Here is a 19,716-nt window from a genome sequence, read left to right on the forward strand (position 1 = left end):
TGAAGAAGATACCTGTGTTTAGTGTTGTTCCCTTCCATCACTGTGTTACAGATAATCCTTACACATTTGAGAATTGGTCACTCGGCACAGCTTCCTTAGATACCACACAGGCCTTGGCAACTTCCTCTCTTACCGAGCCGAGCCTTTGTTTCTTATGTGAATATCACTAGCAGAGACGGGAAAGGCTGGTGAATCAGGCAAGGCTGGTCTAGACTAAGACAACCAGCAGTTGATAAAAGTTGCCAGAAACGGATGTTTCAGATTCGAGAACTTGCTTTCCAAACCATAACCATGTTCTCTTGACGAAGCTTCCTATGCATCTGAGAAGAAGATATTGCTGTTCAGTTCAAAGTGGTGTCTCTAAACATTAAGATTTGTGGCTTAAAAATAAAGGCATAGATCTGATGTACCTCTTCCTGCCCGAATGCATGAAACTTGAAGACCAAGGGAGCTAAAAGAACAGACTCCTCCTAATCAGTCCTTATTCTATCACATCCTTGCAAATATCTCTCTGAGTCCCCTTTTCTTCATCACCTCTGCTTGGTTCCCCCCACTGTAATAGTTTTTCCTGTGCAATCCTGTTCCCTTTTATGTTCAGGCTTCTGTGCTACATTCCCACCTACCCCTCCCGTTTCCTGTGTCTTATGTGCACAATGTACACATAACAGCTCTCTTCCAAGGCCACCTACGTAGGCAGCCTGAATGGGGTCAACTGTACAATTCCGATCTTTAAAATCTGTCCCCCCCAGACGATCCTTCCATGGACACAGCAAGTGAGCAACTTTAAAAAACCAAACTGTGTCATGTGTTTTGCTTCTTGTTTTACAATAGCACACAACCTTCTGCTCTTACCATGGGAAGAAAACAATGCAAAACGACAAGGGGGTGGGAGGGTTAAAATAAATAGCGGGGAGGTTAGATCATTTTGTTTCCACTAAACTATTTCTAACTCCTTTCAATTAGCCTTATTGTCTTGACAGGAGGTTATATATTACAAGTATTAAAATGAATGGCGAGAGTAGGGCTAGGAGTGTCTTGAAACAGGGCAACTTGTAAGACCTATATTATTCCCTATATTGGGTGCAAGAAGGGTCCCCCCCCCTGATGTGACCTACCTTTGCACAATGAACCTCTTTCTATGTAATTAAGCAGCTGTCAGTCCTTCTAACACCACTGTGTTTATGGAACCTACAGGCGTGTGTAGTTGGAAGCTCAAGTCTCTATGGGAAGTTCTGCTAAGAGAGAAGATCTCACCTTCCTTTGTTTCCTCTCCATGCAGTTTTGGGATGCAAATATAAGAGCAGAGCTTGAACTGCTAGGCAGCCCAGGGCTTGTTGCAAATTGCTGGCTCAATCAACCGGCCAGGCACAGATTCAGTCGATGCATCTTTCTCATCAGTTTCCTGACTATAAATAATTGCGTCAGGAGAAAAAATCACTACCCTTCACCTTTCATTAGTAGCGGCACATGTTTCCCCAGCTGGATCATTTCCATGACAGCTGCTTTATCTTCCTGCAGATCTTTCCCTTCGAATCCATGCTCGATGAAAAGCATTCTTGGGTGGGTAGGTGGGGGAAATACTCCCTGTACCTTTAACTTGCGTGGTTTTAGTGCCACCGTCTAAATCTGAACTTTTTTCTTTCTGTAGGCAAATTCACACCCTTTTGTATCCCTTTCAATTGCTTTCAATGTTGTTGCTTTATTTTTAAAGGTATAGTTTTATCACTGCTGTGTTTGATGACCTGGGCTCCTTTGGGAGCAAAGCTGGGATATAAATGCAATAAATTAGTTATAATAATAATGTCCCAAAAACTCCTAAGCACATTGGTGTCCTGTATTTCTTATCTGCCAGGGTTCTCTAAAACTCTTTTAATGCTTTCCCTCCCAATTGCCTTGTCCTTCTCAACTTTATCTGCTGGAGAAATCCTCATTACATGCTTCCCCTGGTCTGCCCAGATGCTCATCACAGCTTGCCCAAAGAGCAAGGGGAATTTCAATGTGAAAGAGCTGCACTGGGAGACTCTGGAGAGAAGTTTTTGGCAGATTTTATTACAGCAAATTAAATAAGAAATGAAGAAGACCATCAGAGCTGTGTAAACCAATGCAATTTATAAAGCCACAGGTGCAGCAACCAAGCATGCTGACTTTAGCAGCAGACAAGCATCAAGAAATGAGAGGTACAAAATACAAAGTGGACTCCGACTGAATACAATTTTTTTTTTTTAAAGAAAAGGAAGGAAGGAAGGATAGGGAACTACAGTAGAAAGGAGAGGAGGCAAGAAACTGTTCCATTCACACATCAGCACTGGGAAGTGTGTTACAGACAACATGCTGCAAAGTGGCTCTAGGGCACCCTCCACACACACACACACACACACACACACAAGCACAATCTGACTGCCCACCCCATGGATGATGTCCCTGCCCTCCCCGCTCCAACCTCTGAAGGCAAACGTCTCACAGGAGAGCTGAGCGATTTTACATTCAAAGTTGCGATCTGTCCCCATTCCCCACCCGCTCCCCACGAACAAAAAGCAGCGAAGTTGGGAATGTATCGTCTGTGTGCATTGACACGGCATATTTACAGGACACCGACATCAAATTGGAAGGCTTCACGGCTTCATCACAACCCCCGCGCCCCATCTCTCTCTCTCTCTTATCAACCCCTCTCCCAGAGCCAAGACGAGGCCCGGGGTGCCGAAGTGAAGAAACGAGAGCGCGTGTCACGCTTTTGCCTTTGTAAACAGTCCCAGCGCTTCGCTTCCTGCGGAGTTCAGCACAGTTCGGCTCCCTCTTGCGAAGTTTGCCCGGTCCTCTGGGTGCCCCTGACGGAGGGGGAAAGGGAGAGGGAGGAGGAGGAGGGTGGGGTAGCCGATCGTTTCCTCCTCGCCCCCCACCCTACCCCATCTCAACTCAAGATATCATACCATAGCCGAGAGAGGAGTTTCCGACGAAGGCACCAACATGGTCCGCACCGTCGAAGTCTTGGCGTGGCCAGGCGGGCTTCGCGGGGCTTCGGAGGGGGTGGGGGAGGTCAGTAGGGCCCCACCACCACCGCCTCCACCTCTTTGGACGGCCGCCTGTCCTTCACCAGAAAGTTGATCATGCCTTCGGACTTGATGAGCAGGTTGCAGCCCAGGAAGAAGATGCCGAAAACGACGGTGAGCGAGAGGACGCACATGACGGCGATCTGCACCACGCGCATGATGTACAGGCTCCTCTCGTCCGGCGCGGTCACCACGAAGCCGTCGTCGGTCACCACCGACCGGGGCGTGAAGGAGCGCAGCACCCTCTCCAGAGAGTCGCTGCTGTTGGCAAGGAAGAGCCCCACCACGTCCGTCTGGTTCCCCAGTGAGGCGTTCATGACCCCGGCGGGAGGAAGAGGAAGGGGCTGCGGGCCCTGGCGTCGGAAGACGTGCGTGGAAGAGCTACCCCGGCGGCAAGGAACCAGCCCAGAGAGCCTCATGCGGCAGAGGCGGCGGACCAGGTGCCCGGGGAGGACTTGGGTAGGTGGCGGTAGCAGCAGCCGCGAATTCCGGCGGGGCTGGACGTCCCAGGCAGGAATCCACGTCGGAGCCGCTCCTTCCCCGCTCTCCAGCTAGGACTATTGCGCCCGGAGGAGCCGAACTGGTCCGGCTGGCTGCAAATCGCCTCGGGGAGGTGGCGTGGGCAGAGAAAGGCGTCAGCGGCTGCTCCTCCCGGGGAAAGGGCGCCCCAGATCGGCTCGCCAAGGAAGCTGCAGCTAGAACCTCGAGGGCGCCTCGCCACTTCTTGGAAAGGAAAACGCCGAGGGGAGCGAGCGAGAGCAGGTCGGGTCCTCGGCGAGAGCGCGGCGTCGAGGGCGAGCGGACAAGCAGAAAGGGAGAAGTGACCCGCTCTGCGCCTCCGAGCGGCTCTTTTGGCGCAGCGCACGGCGGGAGCGCACAAGCGCCCACCTCCTCTCGTCAGCGGACTGTCGGTTCGACCTCACGGCATGGCTCGCGGGGCGGGGCCCACGGGCATCAGCTCCCCTCCCCTCCTGGAAGGCGCTGCGAACTGGGCAAGGCGAAACAGCGGGCTCCTGCCTTCCTAATTGCGCCTCGCCGCTTTCCCCCGCTGTTTGAGAGTTTCCATTGGTTTCCTTGCTAAACTTTTACGCACTTGGAAGCGCCTTGTGAGAGGCGGGATATAAATGGTTGACTCAGAAAAATAGATGTACTGTAGATCAAAATGTGCAGCAGAAAAAATGCTTGATAGTGCACCTGCTTATAGCAGCTGGAATGACCACGGCACAGTTTGGGGAAAACGAAGTGATAAGCTGAAAGGCTTTAGGGACCAAAGACAAAAGGACGATTTCTGACTTTGTTTCATGTGTAAGCAAGGAGGAACATAGCCGAGGAACCCCACCCCCCACCCCAACCCCGCCTCGACCGACGAATGAATATGGCTAATGCAGTGACTCAGGGCACTTGAATACTCCCATTACTTTCCTTTGATATAATACGGTCCATGTTTTGTAACCTTGTCTTGTTTAACCATTATGCCTATGCTACAGTCAGATACTTCCAGACGCCCCCTTCCAGGCATTCACACACCTGTGGTTTATTTATTTCAGTTTTATGTCCGTTTTTGTTCTACAGTTACCTACAATTGTATATGGACTATGTATATTGTCATCGGATCCTGTCTGATAACACTATAATTTTGTACAACCTTTGTTTTGGTGAAAATTAATAACAATATTTTAAAGCTTAATGTGGACTTTGATTCCTCGCTCCTTTACTCTTAGGAGTGCCTTGCACGGGAGTGGAGGAAATAGATTTTCATCACTGCTGGGGCATAGGCAATCCATTGCCTCTCTACCCGGAAGCAGGCAGTGGTGTTGCCTGGGCAGGAGGGCAGGGCAGCAGCAGGGGCCCCCAACACAACACAGTTGGCTTACAATCATAGAATTGTAGAGTTGGAAGGGACCCTGAGGATCATCTAATCCAACTCCCTGCAGTGCAAGGATATGCAGCTGCCCCATACAGGGATCCAAACTTCAACCCTGGCACCATTAGTACCATGCTCTAATCAACACAGCTATCCAGGCTTACTAAGTTCATTACCATCTCAAGACATCCCCCCCCTCCCCATATAACTATTAAGCCCATATTCAAAAAATGCTCTAACTGGACCACTGGAATTAAGTCCATTGAGCTGGATGGGAGTTATTCCCTGGTAAGCACATACATGACGGACGCGGGTGGCGCTGTGGGTAAAAGCCTCAGCGCCTAGGGCTTGCCAATCGAAAGGTCGGCGGTTCGAATCCCCGCGGCGGGGTGCACTCCCGCTGCTCGGTCCCAGCACCTGCCAACCTAGCAGTTCGAAAGCACCCCCGGGTGCAAGTAGATAAATAGGGACCGCTTACTAGCGGGAAGGTAAACGGCGTTTCCGTGTGCGGCTCTGGCTCGCCAGAGCAGCGATGTCACGCTGGCCACGTGACCTGGAAGTGTCTCCGGACAGTGCTGGCCCCCGGCCTCTTAAGTGAGAGTCTGTCAAGACTGGCCCATACGGGCAGGGGTACCTTTACCTTTACCTTTAAGCACATACAGGATTGCCGCTTATGGGTGATCTTATATGGACTGGGATTCACAGGGAACATAGGAACATAAGAAGTTGCCTTAAAAAGTAGGTTTTCCCAAGGAAAGCAGTGGGGCAAATGAAAAACCTCTCAGACCCATATCTAGAAAACCCATGACAAATGGAAGAAAACAAGGGACAAGTGCAGTTAAGCCCTTACTCTCACTGCAGCCTAGAATAGGTTTAGGATTGCAGCCTGATTTAAATAAACTGTAGTATACTATACACAATACTGTAAAAAGCAGAAACATACGACTCTCATAAAACATCTAGCTGTATTAACAACAGCAAGGACTGCATTATTTGAAGGAAGAGCAACATTTTCCTCCCCCCCCCCCAAAAAAAATATTTTGGATTTAATCCTAGGAAAATGTAATGTCCCATTTTTTTTGAAGATCATGAGTTCTTTGTGTAAATGCTTTTAATAGTCTCAACATCTGTTTTCGGAATTCAAAATATTATTTTTAGAATCATGGCTAACACGAAGCATGGCTCAGATGCTGAATCCAAATCTTTGTTTAATGTGTGGGTGGGGTGGGGGTCAAACATGTGTACAGTAGAATCGAAAATTGCAATGCAGGAATCTCAACTAAAGCATCCATGACAGATGGCTACCCAACCTCTGCTTAAAAACCTCCAAGGAAGGAGAGTCCACCATTTCCCGAGGGAGTCCATTCCACTGTCAAAACAGTTCTTACTTTCAGAAAGTTCTTCCTGATGTTTTGTCAGAATCTCCTTTCTTGTATTTTCAATCCATTGGTTCAAGTCCTACCTTCCAGAGCAGGAGAAAATAAGCTTGTTCCATCATGTGGCACTGGAAGATGGCTATCATTTCTCCTCCTTTTTTTTTTTCTCTTCAGTCTCCTTTTTTTCCAGGCTAAACTTCCCCAACTCCCTCAACCATTTCTGACAAGGCTTGGTTTCCAGACCCTTTAGCATAAGCCCCTTAGCACAGTGATAGCTCACATGCTGGGACTCTCATCATGCCAAATCATTGGCCATGCTGGCTGAGGCTGATGAGTTTTGGAGTCCAAAACTACCTAGAAGGCATCACTTTGGCTGTGCTGCCTCTGCCTTAGCAGATTACTAGTCTTTATCAACAGCAGCAGTCCTGAACATCTTAAATGCAAGGTCCCCTATTTCTTCTTGATCCTCCTCACCTACAATAATCAAGCTTTTTCAGCAGGATGCTTTAGGTGTTCATCTTACATATTTATGGAATCCTTAAATTAATATAGTTATCATGATCAACTTTGTGATTCACACCATCAAAACTGACTGTGCAGGCCATACATCTAGAGATTCCATGTGTACAAGACCTGTAGACTGAAAATATGTTCTTTGTTCCAGTTGTACACTTTGGGATTTTGGTGGAAGTGAAGGGTGGCGTTAGAAAACCCAGCAAGATCGAACTAGATAAAAACATTCACTCAAACTCATCTATTTGCTAGTTGCAAAGTCAGGTCCCTGGAGGGCCTCATGTGTTTGAAAGACCACCTGTCTTCTTTTGCTTTCCCCATCTGCATCTCAAGAACAACCTGCCAAGTTCCCAAACAAGGAACATGATAAATGTAGCAATTGGATTAAATATAGAGAGGAACGGAGGAATAATCAATTTATGGAGCCTGTTCACCCAATGCTTTGGTAAACAGAAATGATAGAAAAATATTCAGTCAGATGATGTGGGTATTAGCTCTTTCCAGTGAATACAAATGTCCACAGTATTTGTTCTAAAAACGCTCTAGTTAAGAATCTGAAGGCATGCGACTCAAACTGTGTGCATCCCAGTCAGTTGCTAACAGCACCAGGTCTTTCTAGACACACATGAACATCAGTTTTGCCAATATAAATGTGTCACAATGCTGAGGATTCAGAATCTGGATCTTCCAAAATGTTAGTCACAATCCAAAAATACTGCTAAATGTTGACCTTGAGGAATACAAGAAGAATACAGCAGGAAACTAGGATTCCAGAAGGAGAGGTCAAAATTAGAAACAGAACTGCTAGAACCCAATACTAAGAATCTGTCTAGAATGTATAATCTGCTGCTAAAATGGAACACACAGGATGAAACAGTGAAATCAGCTATGATTAAGTGGGCACAAGATATTGGACATGATATTATGTTTGCGGACTGGGAACAGTTATGGACCACAGGCATTAAATTTACGGCATGTAGTGCCTTAAAAGAGAACATAATGAAAATGATCTATAGGTGGTACATGACCCCAGTTAAACTTGCAAAGATATATCACCTGCCCAATAACAACTGTTGGAAATGTAATGAATGTGAAGGAACCTTTTATCATCTTTGGTGGACCTGCCCGAAGGTTAAGACTTACTGGGAAATGATCTACAATGAAATTAAGAAAATCCTTAAGTGGACATTTGTTAAGAAACCGGAGGCCTTTCTTTTGGGCATGGTCGGCCAAATGATTCCAAAGAAAGATAGAACCTTTTTTATGTATGCAACCACAGCAGCAAGAATTCTTCTGGCAAAGTATTGGAAGACTAAAGAACTACCTACTCTGGAAGAATGGCAGACCAAGGTGATTGAATTCATGGGACTGGCAGAGATGACCGGCAGAATTCGTGACCAGAGGAGAGAGACAGTGGAGGAGGACTGGAAAAAATTTAAAGTTTATCTTAAAAATTGTTGTAAAATTGTGGAATGTTGAGATGTCGAGGGATATGATCTAGAGAATTACAGCTGTTAAAATTGAAATTAAGAAAATTCTTAAAGGGAATTAAATACAAAATTGAATGATGGATTGCTAGAAAAAAAGGATCTTAAAATAAGAATGCAGTGAAGGAGAGGTATGGGGAAGTCGTGTTTTGTTTGTTTGTATTTTGTTTATGTTTATGTTTATGTTAATGTTGTAAAATCAATAAAAATTATTATAAAAAAAAAAATACAAGAAGAATACAGAAGCAGCTGCGGTTGAAAGTGTTTGCACAAGCAATGCAAACCTTTAACAATGGAGTTGTATTGACGGCCACACCAAGTGGGGTTTATGGGTTTACTGACCAACTTGACCTTTTCTGGTTCTATGCCACTTTGTTGAAATCACACTGCATGTACACCAAGATTTTAGAATAATTTTTCTGTGCATATGCAAGACATAGTTCTGGTTTTTTAATGGGAAGGTTGTCTGAATGTTGCTGTGTGCCTATTAAGGACATAGTTCTCCATTTGACTGTTTGAACAGCCACAGCTCAGCATACATAACGTCATATTGTCAGTCTCTGGCATCTCAAGGCAGGGCTGGGAAAGATCTCTGCTTTCAGAAACCCACCCTAGATTCAGAAAATCTAAGTAATTACTGGCCAGTTGTCAAACTCCCCGAACAAGATCCAAGAGCTCTTGGTGGAAACTGATTTTCTACATCAGTTTCAATCAATGTTTAGGCTTAGTTTTGGCACAGAAACTGCTTTGGTTGCTGTGTAAGATGACCCCGTGGTCTTCCAGAAGTTGTTGGACTCCAACTCACATCACGCTTTGGCATTGACCATGCTGACCGGAATATTTTCTCAAGCATGCATGTAGCCGTCTGGTAACCTGGTCATCTCTATGGTCCTTTCAAATGGTGAACAGCATTTTATGACCCACTGCATCCAGGCAGAAATGCAGGGAAGAAGTGGAATGGGTGGCTGGCTGGTTTTCTGTGATCCTAGTAACCAAAGAGAAATGGAGTCTTTCCCCTGCCCTAGGAGGAACAAATAAAGGTTTGAGAAGGAACATTAAGCCAGTTCTTGAATTAAATTCATTAACACAACCTAGACAATTACATTTTGATCCCTCTTCCAGAAGCTATAGAAGATGAACAATAATGTAGGCTCTGCTGGATACAATGGATATGTGTCTGTGTGTATCTAAGGCAGGCCCTGTGGTCTAAACCACAGAGCCAAGGGCTTGCTGATCAGCAGGTTGGTGGTTCAAATCTACGTGACAGGGTGAGCTCCCTTTGCTCAGTCCCTGCTCCTGCCAACCTAGCAGTTCGAAAGCCCATCAAAGTGCAAGTAGATAAATAGGTACCACTCTGGCGGGAAGGTAAACGGCATTTCCGTGTGTTGCTCTGGTTTGCCAGAAGCAGCTTAGTCATGCTGGCCACATGACCTGGAAGCTGTATGCCAGCTCCCTCAGCCAGTAAAGTGAGATGAGCGCCACAACCCCAGAGTTGTCTGCGACTGGACCTAAAGGTCAGAGGTCCCTTTACCTTTACCTAAAGTAGGCTCTGGAGAGTCTGAACATTGGCACTGACTCAGTCTCGAATAGCTCCTTAAGAGTACATCTGAGCTTCGACTTGAGCAGCCTTGAAGCTGCTCTTGATCCATGCGAGTGTCTGAAGCAATCATTGGTCAACTGTAGAATGGGGAGAAATAATTAGAAACAGCATAGCAATGTGAATTTGGCACACACACCTATTCTGTATTAAGGTAACCCAGATTTTGTCCAGCTGAATTCTATGGCCTGCATACATCAAAAGGGCACCCTTGTTTATTTTGCACAGTACCTTGGTTCTCAAACTTAATCCATTCTGTGAGTCTGTTCAACTCCCAAAACCATTTGAAAACCAAGGCATGGCTTCTGATTGGCTGCAGGAGCTTCCTGCACTCAAGAGGAAGCTGCATCGGACGTTTGGCTTTAGAAAAACATTCACAAACCAGAATACTTCTGTGTTTGTGGCGTTCAGGAGCCAAGCCATTTGAGTACCAAGGTACCACTATATATTAATTTAGTTGTCATGGGAGAGGCACTCTGGTCCAGTTCTGTTACTATTGGCAATCTGGCACCTCGACTCTCCACCTTGGCTTCTGAAGTGGTCAGTGTTTGGCACAGATTATGAAGCCAATCATTGCAGGCATAGCAGAAAGACCTTTTGTTTTTTACTGTTATTATTAAATGAAAATTGAGATTCTGTTCAGCTCTCTGCATGATACCAAATTTCAATTTTACATGGTGCATTATGAACCTAAGAAGAGCCCTTTTGCACAACATTAGCAGTAAATATAGTTTAAAGCTATCCAAATCAGTCTAATCAGCACAGTATCAACTAGATTTTGGGAGTAGCCCAGGGTCGGCTCTGCCCAGGTCAACATTCAAAGAAGAATCACAATCACAATGCTTTCTTGAAGAAACTCCAACCAGAAAAAAGCAGCAGTAACCAACAGTAAAATCAATCCTCAGATATATTCAGGGAGCAGAGCAATTTGTACTAGAAAGCATAATTCATTCTCTCTCTCTCTCATCTTTTGTTTTGAAATAATAAGAGTAAAAACAGGGCAGTGTTTTCTGAGGGCAAGGGTAGTGGTGTTCTCCACCTGCCTTGTTCTGTAATTTAGTCTGGGAAAAGGAAAAGGAATAGATCAAACACAGAGCATATTCCAGGTCATGCAGTGACATCTAGTGTGTGTTAGGCACAACAGTCACTAGGCAATTTTTCCAGCTGAATTTACAGACAGTGGCTTTTGAAAGTATAAAAAGTGCTCAAGAAATGTAGACTCAGTGTGTCTCCTTCTTACTTAGGAAATAAGAACTGTTGCGAAAGATTCAATGATACATCTTGTGTCTGCATCCATTAAAAATATATATCTGTCTTTGAGTCTCTCTGTGTTCTCTCCACTTCAGTGTGCAATTCAGGTTCTAAGCTGCTCTGCATAAATCGAAGCTCTGTGTTCCCCCCCATTCACTATAATGGGGAACCTAAAAAATGGTTATATCATTTCCCCTCTTTGGCCAAAATGGATAAAATTTAAAGACACAGGAGTCATTCCAGAGTAGATTAAGCCTGCCAACTTTCAGACAAATAGGTCCAGGGCTTTTTGTGGGGGAAATAAAAGGGAATAACCTCCGTCCATGATTCCTTATGAGAAAGGGGAAGGAAAACATGGATTTATCTAGCTGCAAGTGGAAGAAGACTGGGCAATGATAAATGCCATAGCTGTTGCCCTCTGCATTCTGTTGGCGAAGAGGAGGCAGCTCACCCTGTATATCCACTAAACTTCCATGTGTTATTGCGACATCACAGGTAGCCTATAATAACAACAATAATAAATCATAATCATAATCATAATAAATATATATAGCCAACAGTAACAACTTGGAAAGCCTCACAATTGTGGGTGTACTTCAGTAGTTGTTTATTTGTGTGCTCCTTTATTATTAAAAGTATTTATTAGAACCCACCCTTCACCTGTACCAAGAGGGACCAGACCATAAAACTATTGTAGGGGACCTTTCTTCAGCTCCAGGGACGCCATCCCTTGTAGGAAACCTTCCAGGTTCAGTGCTGGACAGGGCCAGGGGCAAAGGGAAGTGGAGCAACAAATGTGACTCTTATCTTGGTACCATGAGCATTTGTTTCAATATACACAAGTGGCAACATGCAAAGGATGAGAAGCGGCCCCCATGCCTTTCCTAGAGTTGACATGGTTTGCCTGTATTTTGTCCTTGGGTATCTCTAGCTAAGTGCAAATTGCTGTGTGCAAATTGCTGTGTGAGAAGCCACTCTCAGTGAGCCGCAGCTGTTCGCCCAGCTGTCTTACTGCAGGCCTGAAGGCAAATGCATTTTCATACAGTTCTTTCTCTTCGTGCTTACAGAATCCTTTCTTGTTCCCCTACAGCAGGAGTGGGGAACCTCTTCCAGACCAACGGCTGCATCCCCCTTCTGGACAACCTTACAGGGGCCACAAGCAAAAACGGGTGGCGTAATGAATGCAAATTTTACCTCTGTACAGTAAGCTAGTTGCGTGGCGAGTTCCAGCCCCCCAGTGGAAATAAAGACACATGACACAATTATTTAAGGTTAATGGGCTAAATATAGCCACAACTTTATTGGTTACAGGTGATGAGCAGTATTGGCTTAGGCATTGGTCCTAACCGACTATATCCGGCTTCAGCCCATCCGCTTGAAGTCCGGGAAGGGTTAACCACCAGTAGGGGGAGTCCTGCTGATGCACATCAACTCAGAACCGCCCCCCCCCCCAGGGTCACTGCTCGGGGGCGTGCCTTAGGCCCTCACCTCCATAGGCTTTGGACAGGGCCACGCCCCCTGAATCCTTTGTTGGACTACCCTTCAATATGCGGGGGGGGGGGGGGTGATGGCGCTTCCTCCCCTCTTCCATCTACATAACAATACCAATACCAATGCCTAACTGCCAATACCAAGAAAGTTGTGACGATTTGCTATGAGGTAGGCGAAAAACCAAGTGGCTGGTGCCAATTTGCCATGTAGAAAAAATTCCTACCAGGCCCCTCAATGGCAACCAACCGAGGTCCATAGCAAGGTCAAGGACGAAAACCTCAAAGGGCGGGAGGGTGGGAAACCGGAGCAGCTGGAGACGGCAAAAGAGGGAGATCCTCAGCTGCACCAACGATAAATAGGGCTGGCCATGCCCCCTGAGCCAGCCGATTGGCTGTCCAGGGGGTGACGCAGCCGGGGATTCCCTCAATTGCGTGGAGGCTGAGAGCCAGCCCCACGCGTGTGGTGGGGGCGGAAGTGGCTTTTCCACGTACATACACACACACAGTGTGGTGTAGTGGTTAAGAGCGGTAGTCTGCTAATCTGGTGAACCGGGTTCGCGTCTCCGCTCCTCCACATGCAGCTGCTGGGTGACCTTGGGCCAGTCACACTTCTTTGAAGTCTCTCAGCCTCACTCACCTCACAGAGTGTTTGTTGTGGGGGAGGAAGGGAAAGGAGAATGTTAGCCGATTTGAGACTCCTTCGGGTAGTGATAAAGCGGGATATCAAATCCAAACTCATCCTCCTACACACACACACACACACACACACACACACACACACACAGCATCTCCATCCTTCATTAAAGCATGCAAGAGGCATTATGGGAGTTCAATGAAATGTTCCAGCCAGGCAAAACCATTCAGGGAGGATGTGAAACAGGTCTAATGGCAGGTTTGACTGCAGAGGGGTTTGGCCTGAGGAGAGTCCTAAGGGTCAGACAGAGACTTGAAGTTTTGCATTTGGCCAGCCCTGGGGTCCCTGCCACAGCATTCTGGTAGAATCCACCACTGATGTTTGCCCCGAGCCCACTTTTACAATTCCCACTCCCCCTACCCCAAATCTCTCAATCCAGTTAAGCAAGAAGCACCATCACAGCTCCAGGAAACATTCCAACCAGGGCAAAACTTCTTGAGGAGGGTGAGGAGCGAGGCTGGTGAGCATCCTGAAGGTCAGACAGCATGCCTGGAAAACTGCATTAAGCCCACAGGCTAAGGTGGGGTAGAATCCTCAGGCTTTTGCACTGCTACATATTTACAACGTGTAAATATGTAGCAGTAAGGCAGATGAAATGCACCACCAACACAATATTAGAAGGGTCCTGTATGCACAGAGACTTTGCGTCTGCCCATTAGGGGAAATAGGAAGCCTCGAACATATATTTTTTAGATGTCCTTTTTAGGTTGAGATTCGTAGAGACACCATTGATACTTTGCTGAAGAGGCTCGTCGATCTTTCAGACAAGTCTAAACTTAATTCTCTCCTCTTAGGCAAAGATCATAAGACGTCCTGGCTGGTAGCCAGATTCTGCGCTCAGATTTGTAGGCACAGATCATCCTCTAGTATAAAATAGCTTACTAGGGAAATGCTGAAGTTGCCCTTTGGGGCGCCTCAGGGTCAATTTTTTTATGGTAGCCAAAATCTCAGTTGTACAGGTGTATGTATAAATCTCAATTTTAACTCATGAGCTATCGCTGCAATCTGCTCCGATTGTATATTTTATCTTTATGAACGCTGTTTTTATTGTGTTATGTTATGTGAGCTGGTCTTTGACCATAATAAATTATAATTTATAGCTATCTAACTAGCCACATACTTCAGAAATTTGTCGGATCCCCTTATTTCAATGCCGCTTCTACCCTGTTCTGTACTGAACATGGGTTTGCTTAGCTTACCTCATTTGAGATTGCGATAAACATCACCTGCTGCTTTGGCAGGTTAGATTAGTGCCATCTAGACCTTCTGCAGTCTTGTCATTGTAGAAGACTGCCATCTGACTTAGCTTGCCGGTGAACATCTGCTGTCTCTGAGGGTATTTGTAGCAGCCACGAAGTGTTCAACGCTGTCAATATTCACAGCTTGCACCTGTCTTCCCGTAGGTTGCAGATGAAAATATATTTCTTTATAACAGAGAGATTTTATTATTTTGTGCTCCGTACTGATCTCAGTGACGTTAGTGGCACATGTCCAGGATATATAGATATGGATCATTCTAGGAGTTATTGCTACATTTTATTCAACATGCATTTGTTTCCATTATGTGGCAGTTCTTAATGGTGCCATGCTTAATTGTGGACTGTTGCTATAATAAACCCTGGCTTTGTAAAAGACGGTAGGGGCTAGTTCCCACTTTCCACCTGCACACACACAGGTGCTTTGTAGGAGCAACACCATGAAGTGGAAATGTGCTTGTAAATGCACAGTAGAACAGGCCAGGAAGAGAGAGGTTGCCAGTTTGAATAAGTCTTCACTGAAATTCTGGAACCTAAATAACTAGCACCTGCTCCTGAATGTTCTCTGCTTGGGTACGGTGTTTGAGTGTGTGGTGGTAGCTCAGCTACAGACTACCTGGGATGAGATTGATGATCTGGATTCATTTCAGTCCAGTTTGTAGCTTGGTTTCCCAGCTGAAACCAGCTTGGCCACTCCAGTGAATGAATATGGGCAATGAGAATTCTTTTTCAGAATATGGGTAATGAGATTCCAGCTGATTCCCTTGGACTTCTTAGTGGCTGCCTGGCTGCGCCCACACATACCTTACCTGGGCACTCCAGTCAGCATCTGTGGCCCTACTCCATGCCCTCTGCCATCAAAAGTGCAGTGGGCCCTTGCCCATATGTTTGTCATGGCAGCATATCTGTGGAATTGCCTGCTAAAGGAATTCTCCTGGTTCCATCTCTGCATACCATTCAGGGCAAAAAGAGAAATTTGGTCATTTCAGGTGCCTTCAATGAAAACACAACATGACAGGATTATAACTGCCTATGGTGATTGTTTTGAATTGCCTTTATACAACATTGTTTTATTAGTCTGATATTATTATTATTATTTCTATATTTGTACTTGCAGCTTGATTGTACAGGCAGCTTGATTCCCAACCCCCTGTTCTGTTCCTTTTCCTTCATTGTTTCTACCCATGAATATCACATAATGATGTCTAATTAACAAACAGAAAACAGCTTTGGAGAAGAGGGAATAATACCAACATAGCAGGGCTCAAGCTACATATTGTCAGAGCACAGTGCCACGTCTCTCATAGGCACTGCTAGCACCAGGGTGGACATTAAAATGCAGGGCTTAAATTTACTTCTCCTTCACTTCCTCTCTCAAATGTGTCATTTTAAATTTCTATCCTCCCCCCTTTTTTTTTTGCATTGTATTTCAGCCTCAGTTAATCTGGCAGTCAGAGAAAATTCCTTAAAATGTACAACCAGCAAGGTGACCCACATGTTGGCTTGGCAGATTCCATGTTGTTGTTTAGTCGTTTAGTCATGTCTGACCTTCATGACCCCATGGACCAGAGCACGCCAGGCACTCCTGTCTTCCACTGCCTCCCGCAATTTGGTCAAACTCATGCTGGTAGCTTCTAGAACACTGTCCAACCATCTCGTCCTCTGTCGTCCCCTTCTCCTTGTGCCCTCCATCTTTCCCAACATCAGGGTCTTTTCCAGGGAGTCTTCTCTTCTCATGAGGTGGCCAAAGTATTGGAGCCTCAGCTTCATGATCTGTCCTTCCAGTGAGCACTCAGGGCTGATTTCCTTAAGAATGGATAGGTTTGATCTTCTTGCAGTCCATGGGACTCTCAAGTCTCCTCCAGCACCATAATTCAAAAGCATCAATTCTTCAGTGATCAGCCTTCTTTATGGTCCAGTTCTCACTTCCATACATCACTACTGGGAAAACCATAGCTTTAACTATACCTGGAGCAGGAACCGGCAAGCCACCCCAGTATCCCTGCCCAAGAAAACTCCATGGACAAAACAACAGGCAGATTCCATACTATGCTTATTATTATTATTCATTGTTATTCATTATTTATTGAATTTATATACCATCCTATACCCAGAGGTCTCAGGGCAGTTCACAGAGGTTAAGATTTGACTAATGAGTCCCACCAGAAGAAGCTCTGCACAAGGGCTTCAGCTTGTGCAACAGGGCTTCCCATCTCTCCTCCCTCCATGAACCTTGTGCACCCCCCAAAAAAAAATTGGCTCAGGGTGCTGAGAGATGCCCAAGAACAGCTCACATGGGATGAGAAGGGGGATGTTTGCCCTAGTGGAACAATTGCCCTAACATGATGTTGAATTCCTCCCCTTTTCTCTAGAATAGAAGCAACTGTGTTTGGAAAAGATGCGCTGAGTAGAATAACATGTACATGTTGACACAATAGACAGTACATGAATCGATCAAACTTTGATTAATTCTAAGAAATAGTTAAGCTAAGGCTTAATACAGGCTCACAACTCCAAGCAACTAGAGCTTGCCAAGTAAGTGGGAGTGAAGTTTAGCGCATAGTGAAGTTTTAAAAATACTGTAGGCAAGATTCTTAAACAAATAATTGATGAAGAGTTGGTGAAGACAAGTTTTGCTCGTCGAATGTCTGACTGAGGAATCTAGGGGAGGGGCATGTTGTGCCATCTGGAACATGCAGAGCAAGAAACTGGATGAGGGATTATCACTGATATGTAATGAAATCTAAGGAGCACATCAGAAAGAGACATCCCAAGTTGGATGGAGGTAACAAAGGGGGATTAAAAAAAAAACCTGTGGTCTGGAGGAGTAGAGGGGAGAAGGAACTAAGTCCTGGAGAGAGCAGGGTGGGGAGCAGAGACACATGGGATAGAGAAACTTGCTAGAGAGTAACTAGGTAAGTGCAGGAGGCGGCGCTGGGTTGAGGGTTAAGGTCTGACCCTGGAGGCAATTGAAGGCCACCTGTGATCGCAGGTATTTGAGATTTCCCTGACCAATGCCCCTCATTTAGAGAACAGGCTTTTTAGGAAGATCCATAATCTGTGACAAATTTCATTACACCTATTCATATCTCTAGATCTCCATTCATCCATCTTTAACACAAATGGACTTTAATTATTTATTGTTAGCTAAGATATATGTGGATTTTTTTAAAAAAAAGTTTAAGCCTATAATCTTCTTTGCTATAGCTTTGACACCACAGATGCCTTTTAAAGGCATGGATTTAACATGTTACTTATTTGGAGAATGTGGCTTGGAAAAACAACTTGCCTATATTTTCTCTGGCAGGATAATTACTGTACAAGCACCTCTTTTGAACAGTTAAGTTCATTCTTTATTGGCTCAGTCAGTGCTATTTACAGACAGCCTTTTGCACTTGGGCGAGCAGCACCATGACCATCACATCACACATGCAGGGCTGAGAAGCTCAGGTGCTTTCAAGGTCTGTGGATTTCTCAAGCGTACAGGCTGCCTTGGCAAGATATGACTTCATTCAGCTAATTGGCCACGAATTGCTCATAAACAGCATACCACTGCAGCGTATTGTGACAGAGTCATGCAGTCATCTCCCTGAAGCACCTTAGCAGGCAATGTGACTAATGCTTATTATAATTTTTTTTTCCATTTTCATTTTTTATTGCCTTAATTTGCTATATGGCCCCAAAGGCAAGGAAGACACAATATTTCCATCTGTGGGTCTTGAACTTGACAACTGCTGATGTGAAAATGGCAGATTCCTTCCCTACCCACCCCGACCTCCATATAACTATAGTCCATTTTAGGCAGCATGCCTTACAACTAACAGGCTCTCATTTACTGTCTTTTAAAAAATATATTTATTCTATTTCTAAGTAGAAAAGGGACATTGAATGTTCCGGCTCATTAGCACCCTTCACGAATGTCCTTTTTATCAAAAAAACACCTCGCAGGAGCAGCTTTATCATACCCTGCCGTCCGAAGGGGAAACTACGTTGCTCTCTGAGCTAATCTCTTTCTCCCTCCCAATGTTGGTTTATAGACTTGCAAAGAGCTCTGTCTCATTAACGGCTGTATTTTAAATATATTTATTCTTCTTCTATGTAGTGAAAAAGGAAGGGGAGGGAGGGAGACAAGAACATTCCAGCTCATTAGAGCCTCTTCATTTAAGGGAAATTTAATGAAGCAATCGAACAGTTGCTTTTTCATTCCCACCCCCACCCCCACCCCCATCCCTAAAGAGAGAGATTGAGAGAGCGCGTTCCTATTACGCTCTGCCCGCCAGCAGAAAAAACTCAGAGCTAATATCTCACCTCGGTGTCCTCTGGAATCCAGGGCTTAATATTCAATATTTCACTTGCACATTTTTCATTGGCAAAAGTACAGGGTGTGATAATGGAACGTTAGAAAATAAGGCCATCCGTCCTTGAAGCCTAGCTCGCCCTATTAGAATTAGCTCCTCTATGGGGTGGCGGGGAGGCACCTCCATCACAAGAGAGATCCTTTCCTTCTCATGTCCCAGCTTAATGGAGGGCATGAGAAAGAGGTACCTATGAAAGAACTCTGGCAGAACAAATTGATAGAATACACATAATTAGGTAACTATGACCGCAAAATTAAGAAACAAGGATGAGTCACAGATTAGAGAAGAGTGGAAATGTTTTGGAGAATATCTTAGAGGGTACAATATTCCATTAACACAATATTCCATTAACATATGAGCAACAGATGACATCAGATAAAGGGAGATTTGGAAGGAAAACAGGTGGAATATCAGGAAATGCAGCTGACCAAGGTTTGCTTAGAATGTCATGGAGAGATGAAGTCCTAGGAAAAGGGATAAATGACGGATATGTGTGTATAAAAGTTGTAAAAATGCATAGATAATTTTTTTTTAAAGAAAGAAAATGAATTTGTACTGGAGAAAGTGCCAATCACTGATTGTGATAAGAAACATACCAGCACATGGAAGAAAGGGATATAAGACACATTCTAAACCCAGAACATATTGACAATATGAATGTTGAGAATATTAAGAATGGCTGCATACATACCATATATTTAGAGCACATTTAACGTATGTGCTCCTCACCTAGGATCCCAGGAACTATAGTATACCTCTCACAGAGGTATACTCTCCAGCTTC

General features: G+C 45.0%; 1 protein-coding gene across 1 annotated transcript; it reads right to left on the minus strand.

The window, feature by feature from the left end:
* Positions 1-2,089: 2,089 nt before the first annotated feature.
* RPRM (reprimo, TP53 dependent G2 arrest mediator homolog) lies at positions 2,090-3,583 on the minus strand. The gene has a single exon (XM_028746056.2). It carries the CDS (start codon positions 3,464-3,466, stop codon positions 3,035-3,037), a length of 432 nt encoding a protein of 143 aa, XP_028601889.2. The 5' UTR covers positions 3,467-3,583; the 3' UTR covers positions 2,090-3,034.
* Between the last annotated feature and the right edge of the window lie 16,133 nt (positions 3,584-19,716).

Source organism: Podarcis muralis, chromosome 1 (assembly GCF_964188315.1).
Source record: "Podarcis muralis chromosome 1, rPodMur119.hap1.1, whole genome shotgun sequence".
NCBI classification, from domain to species: Eukaryota; Metazoa; Chordata; class Lepidosauria; order Squamata; family Lacertidae; genus Podarcis; species Podarcis muralis.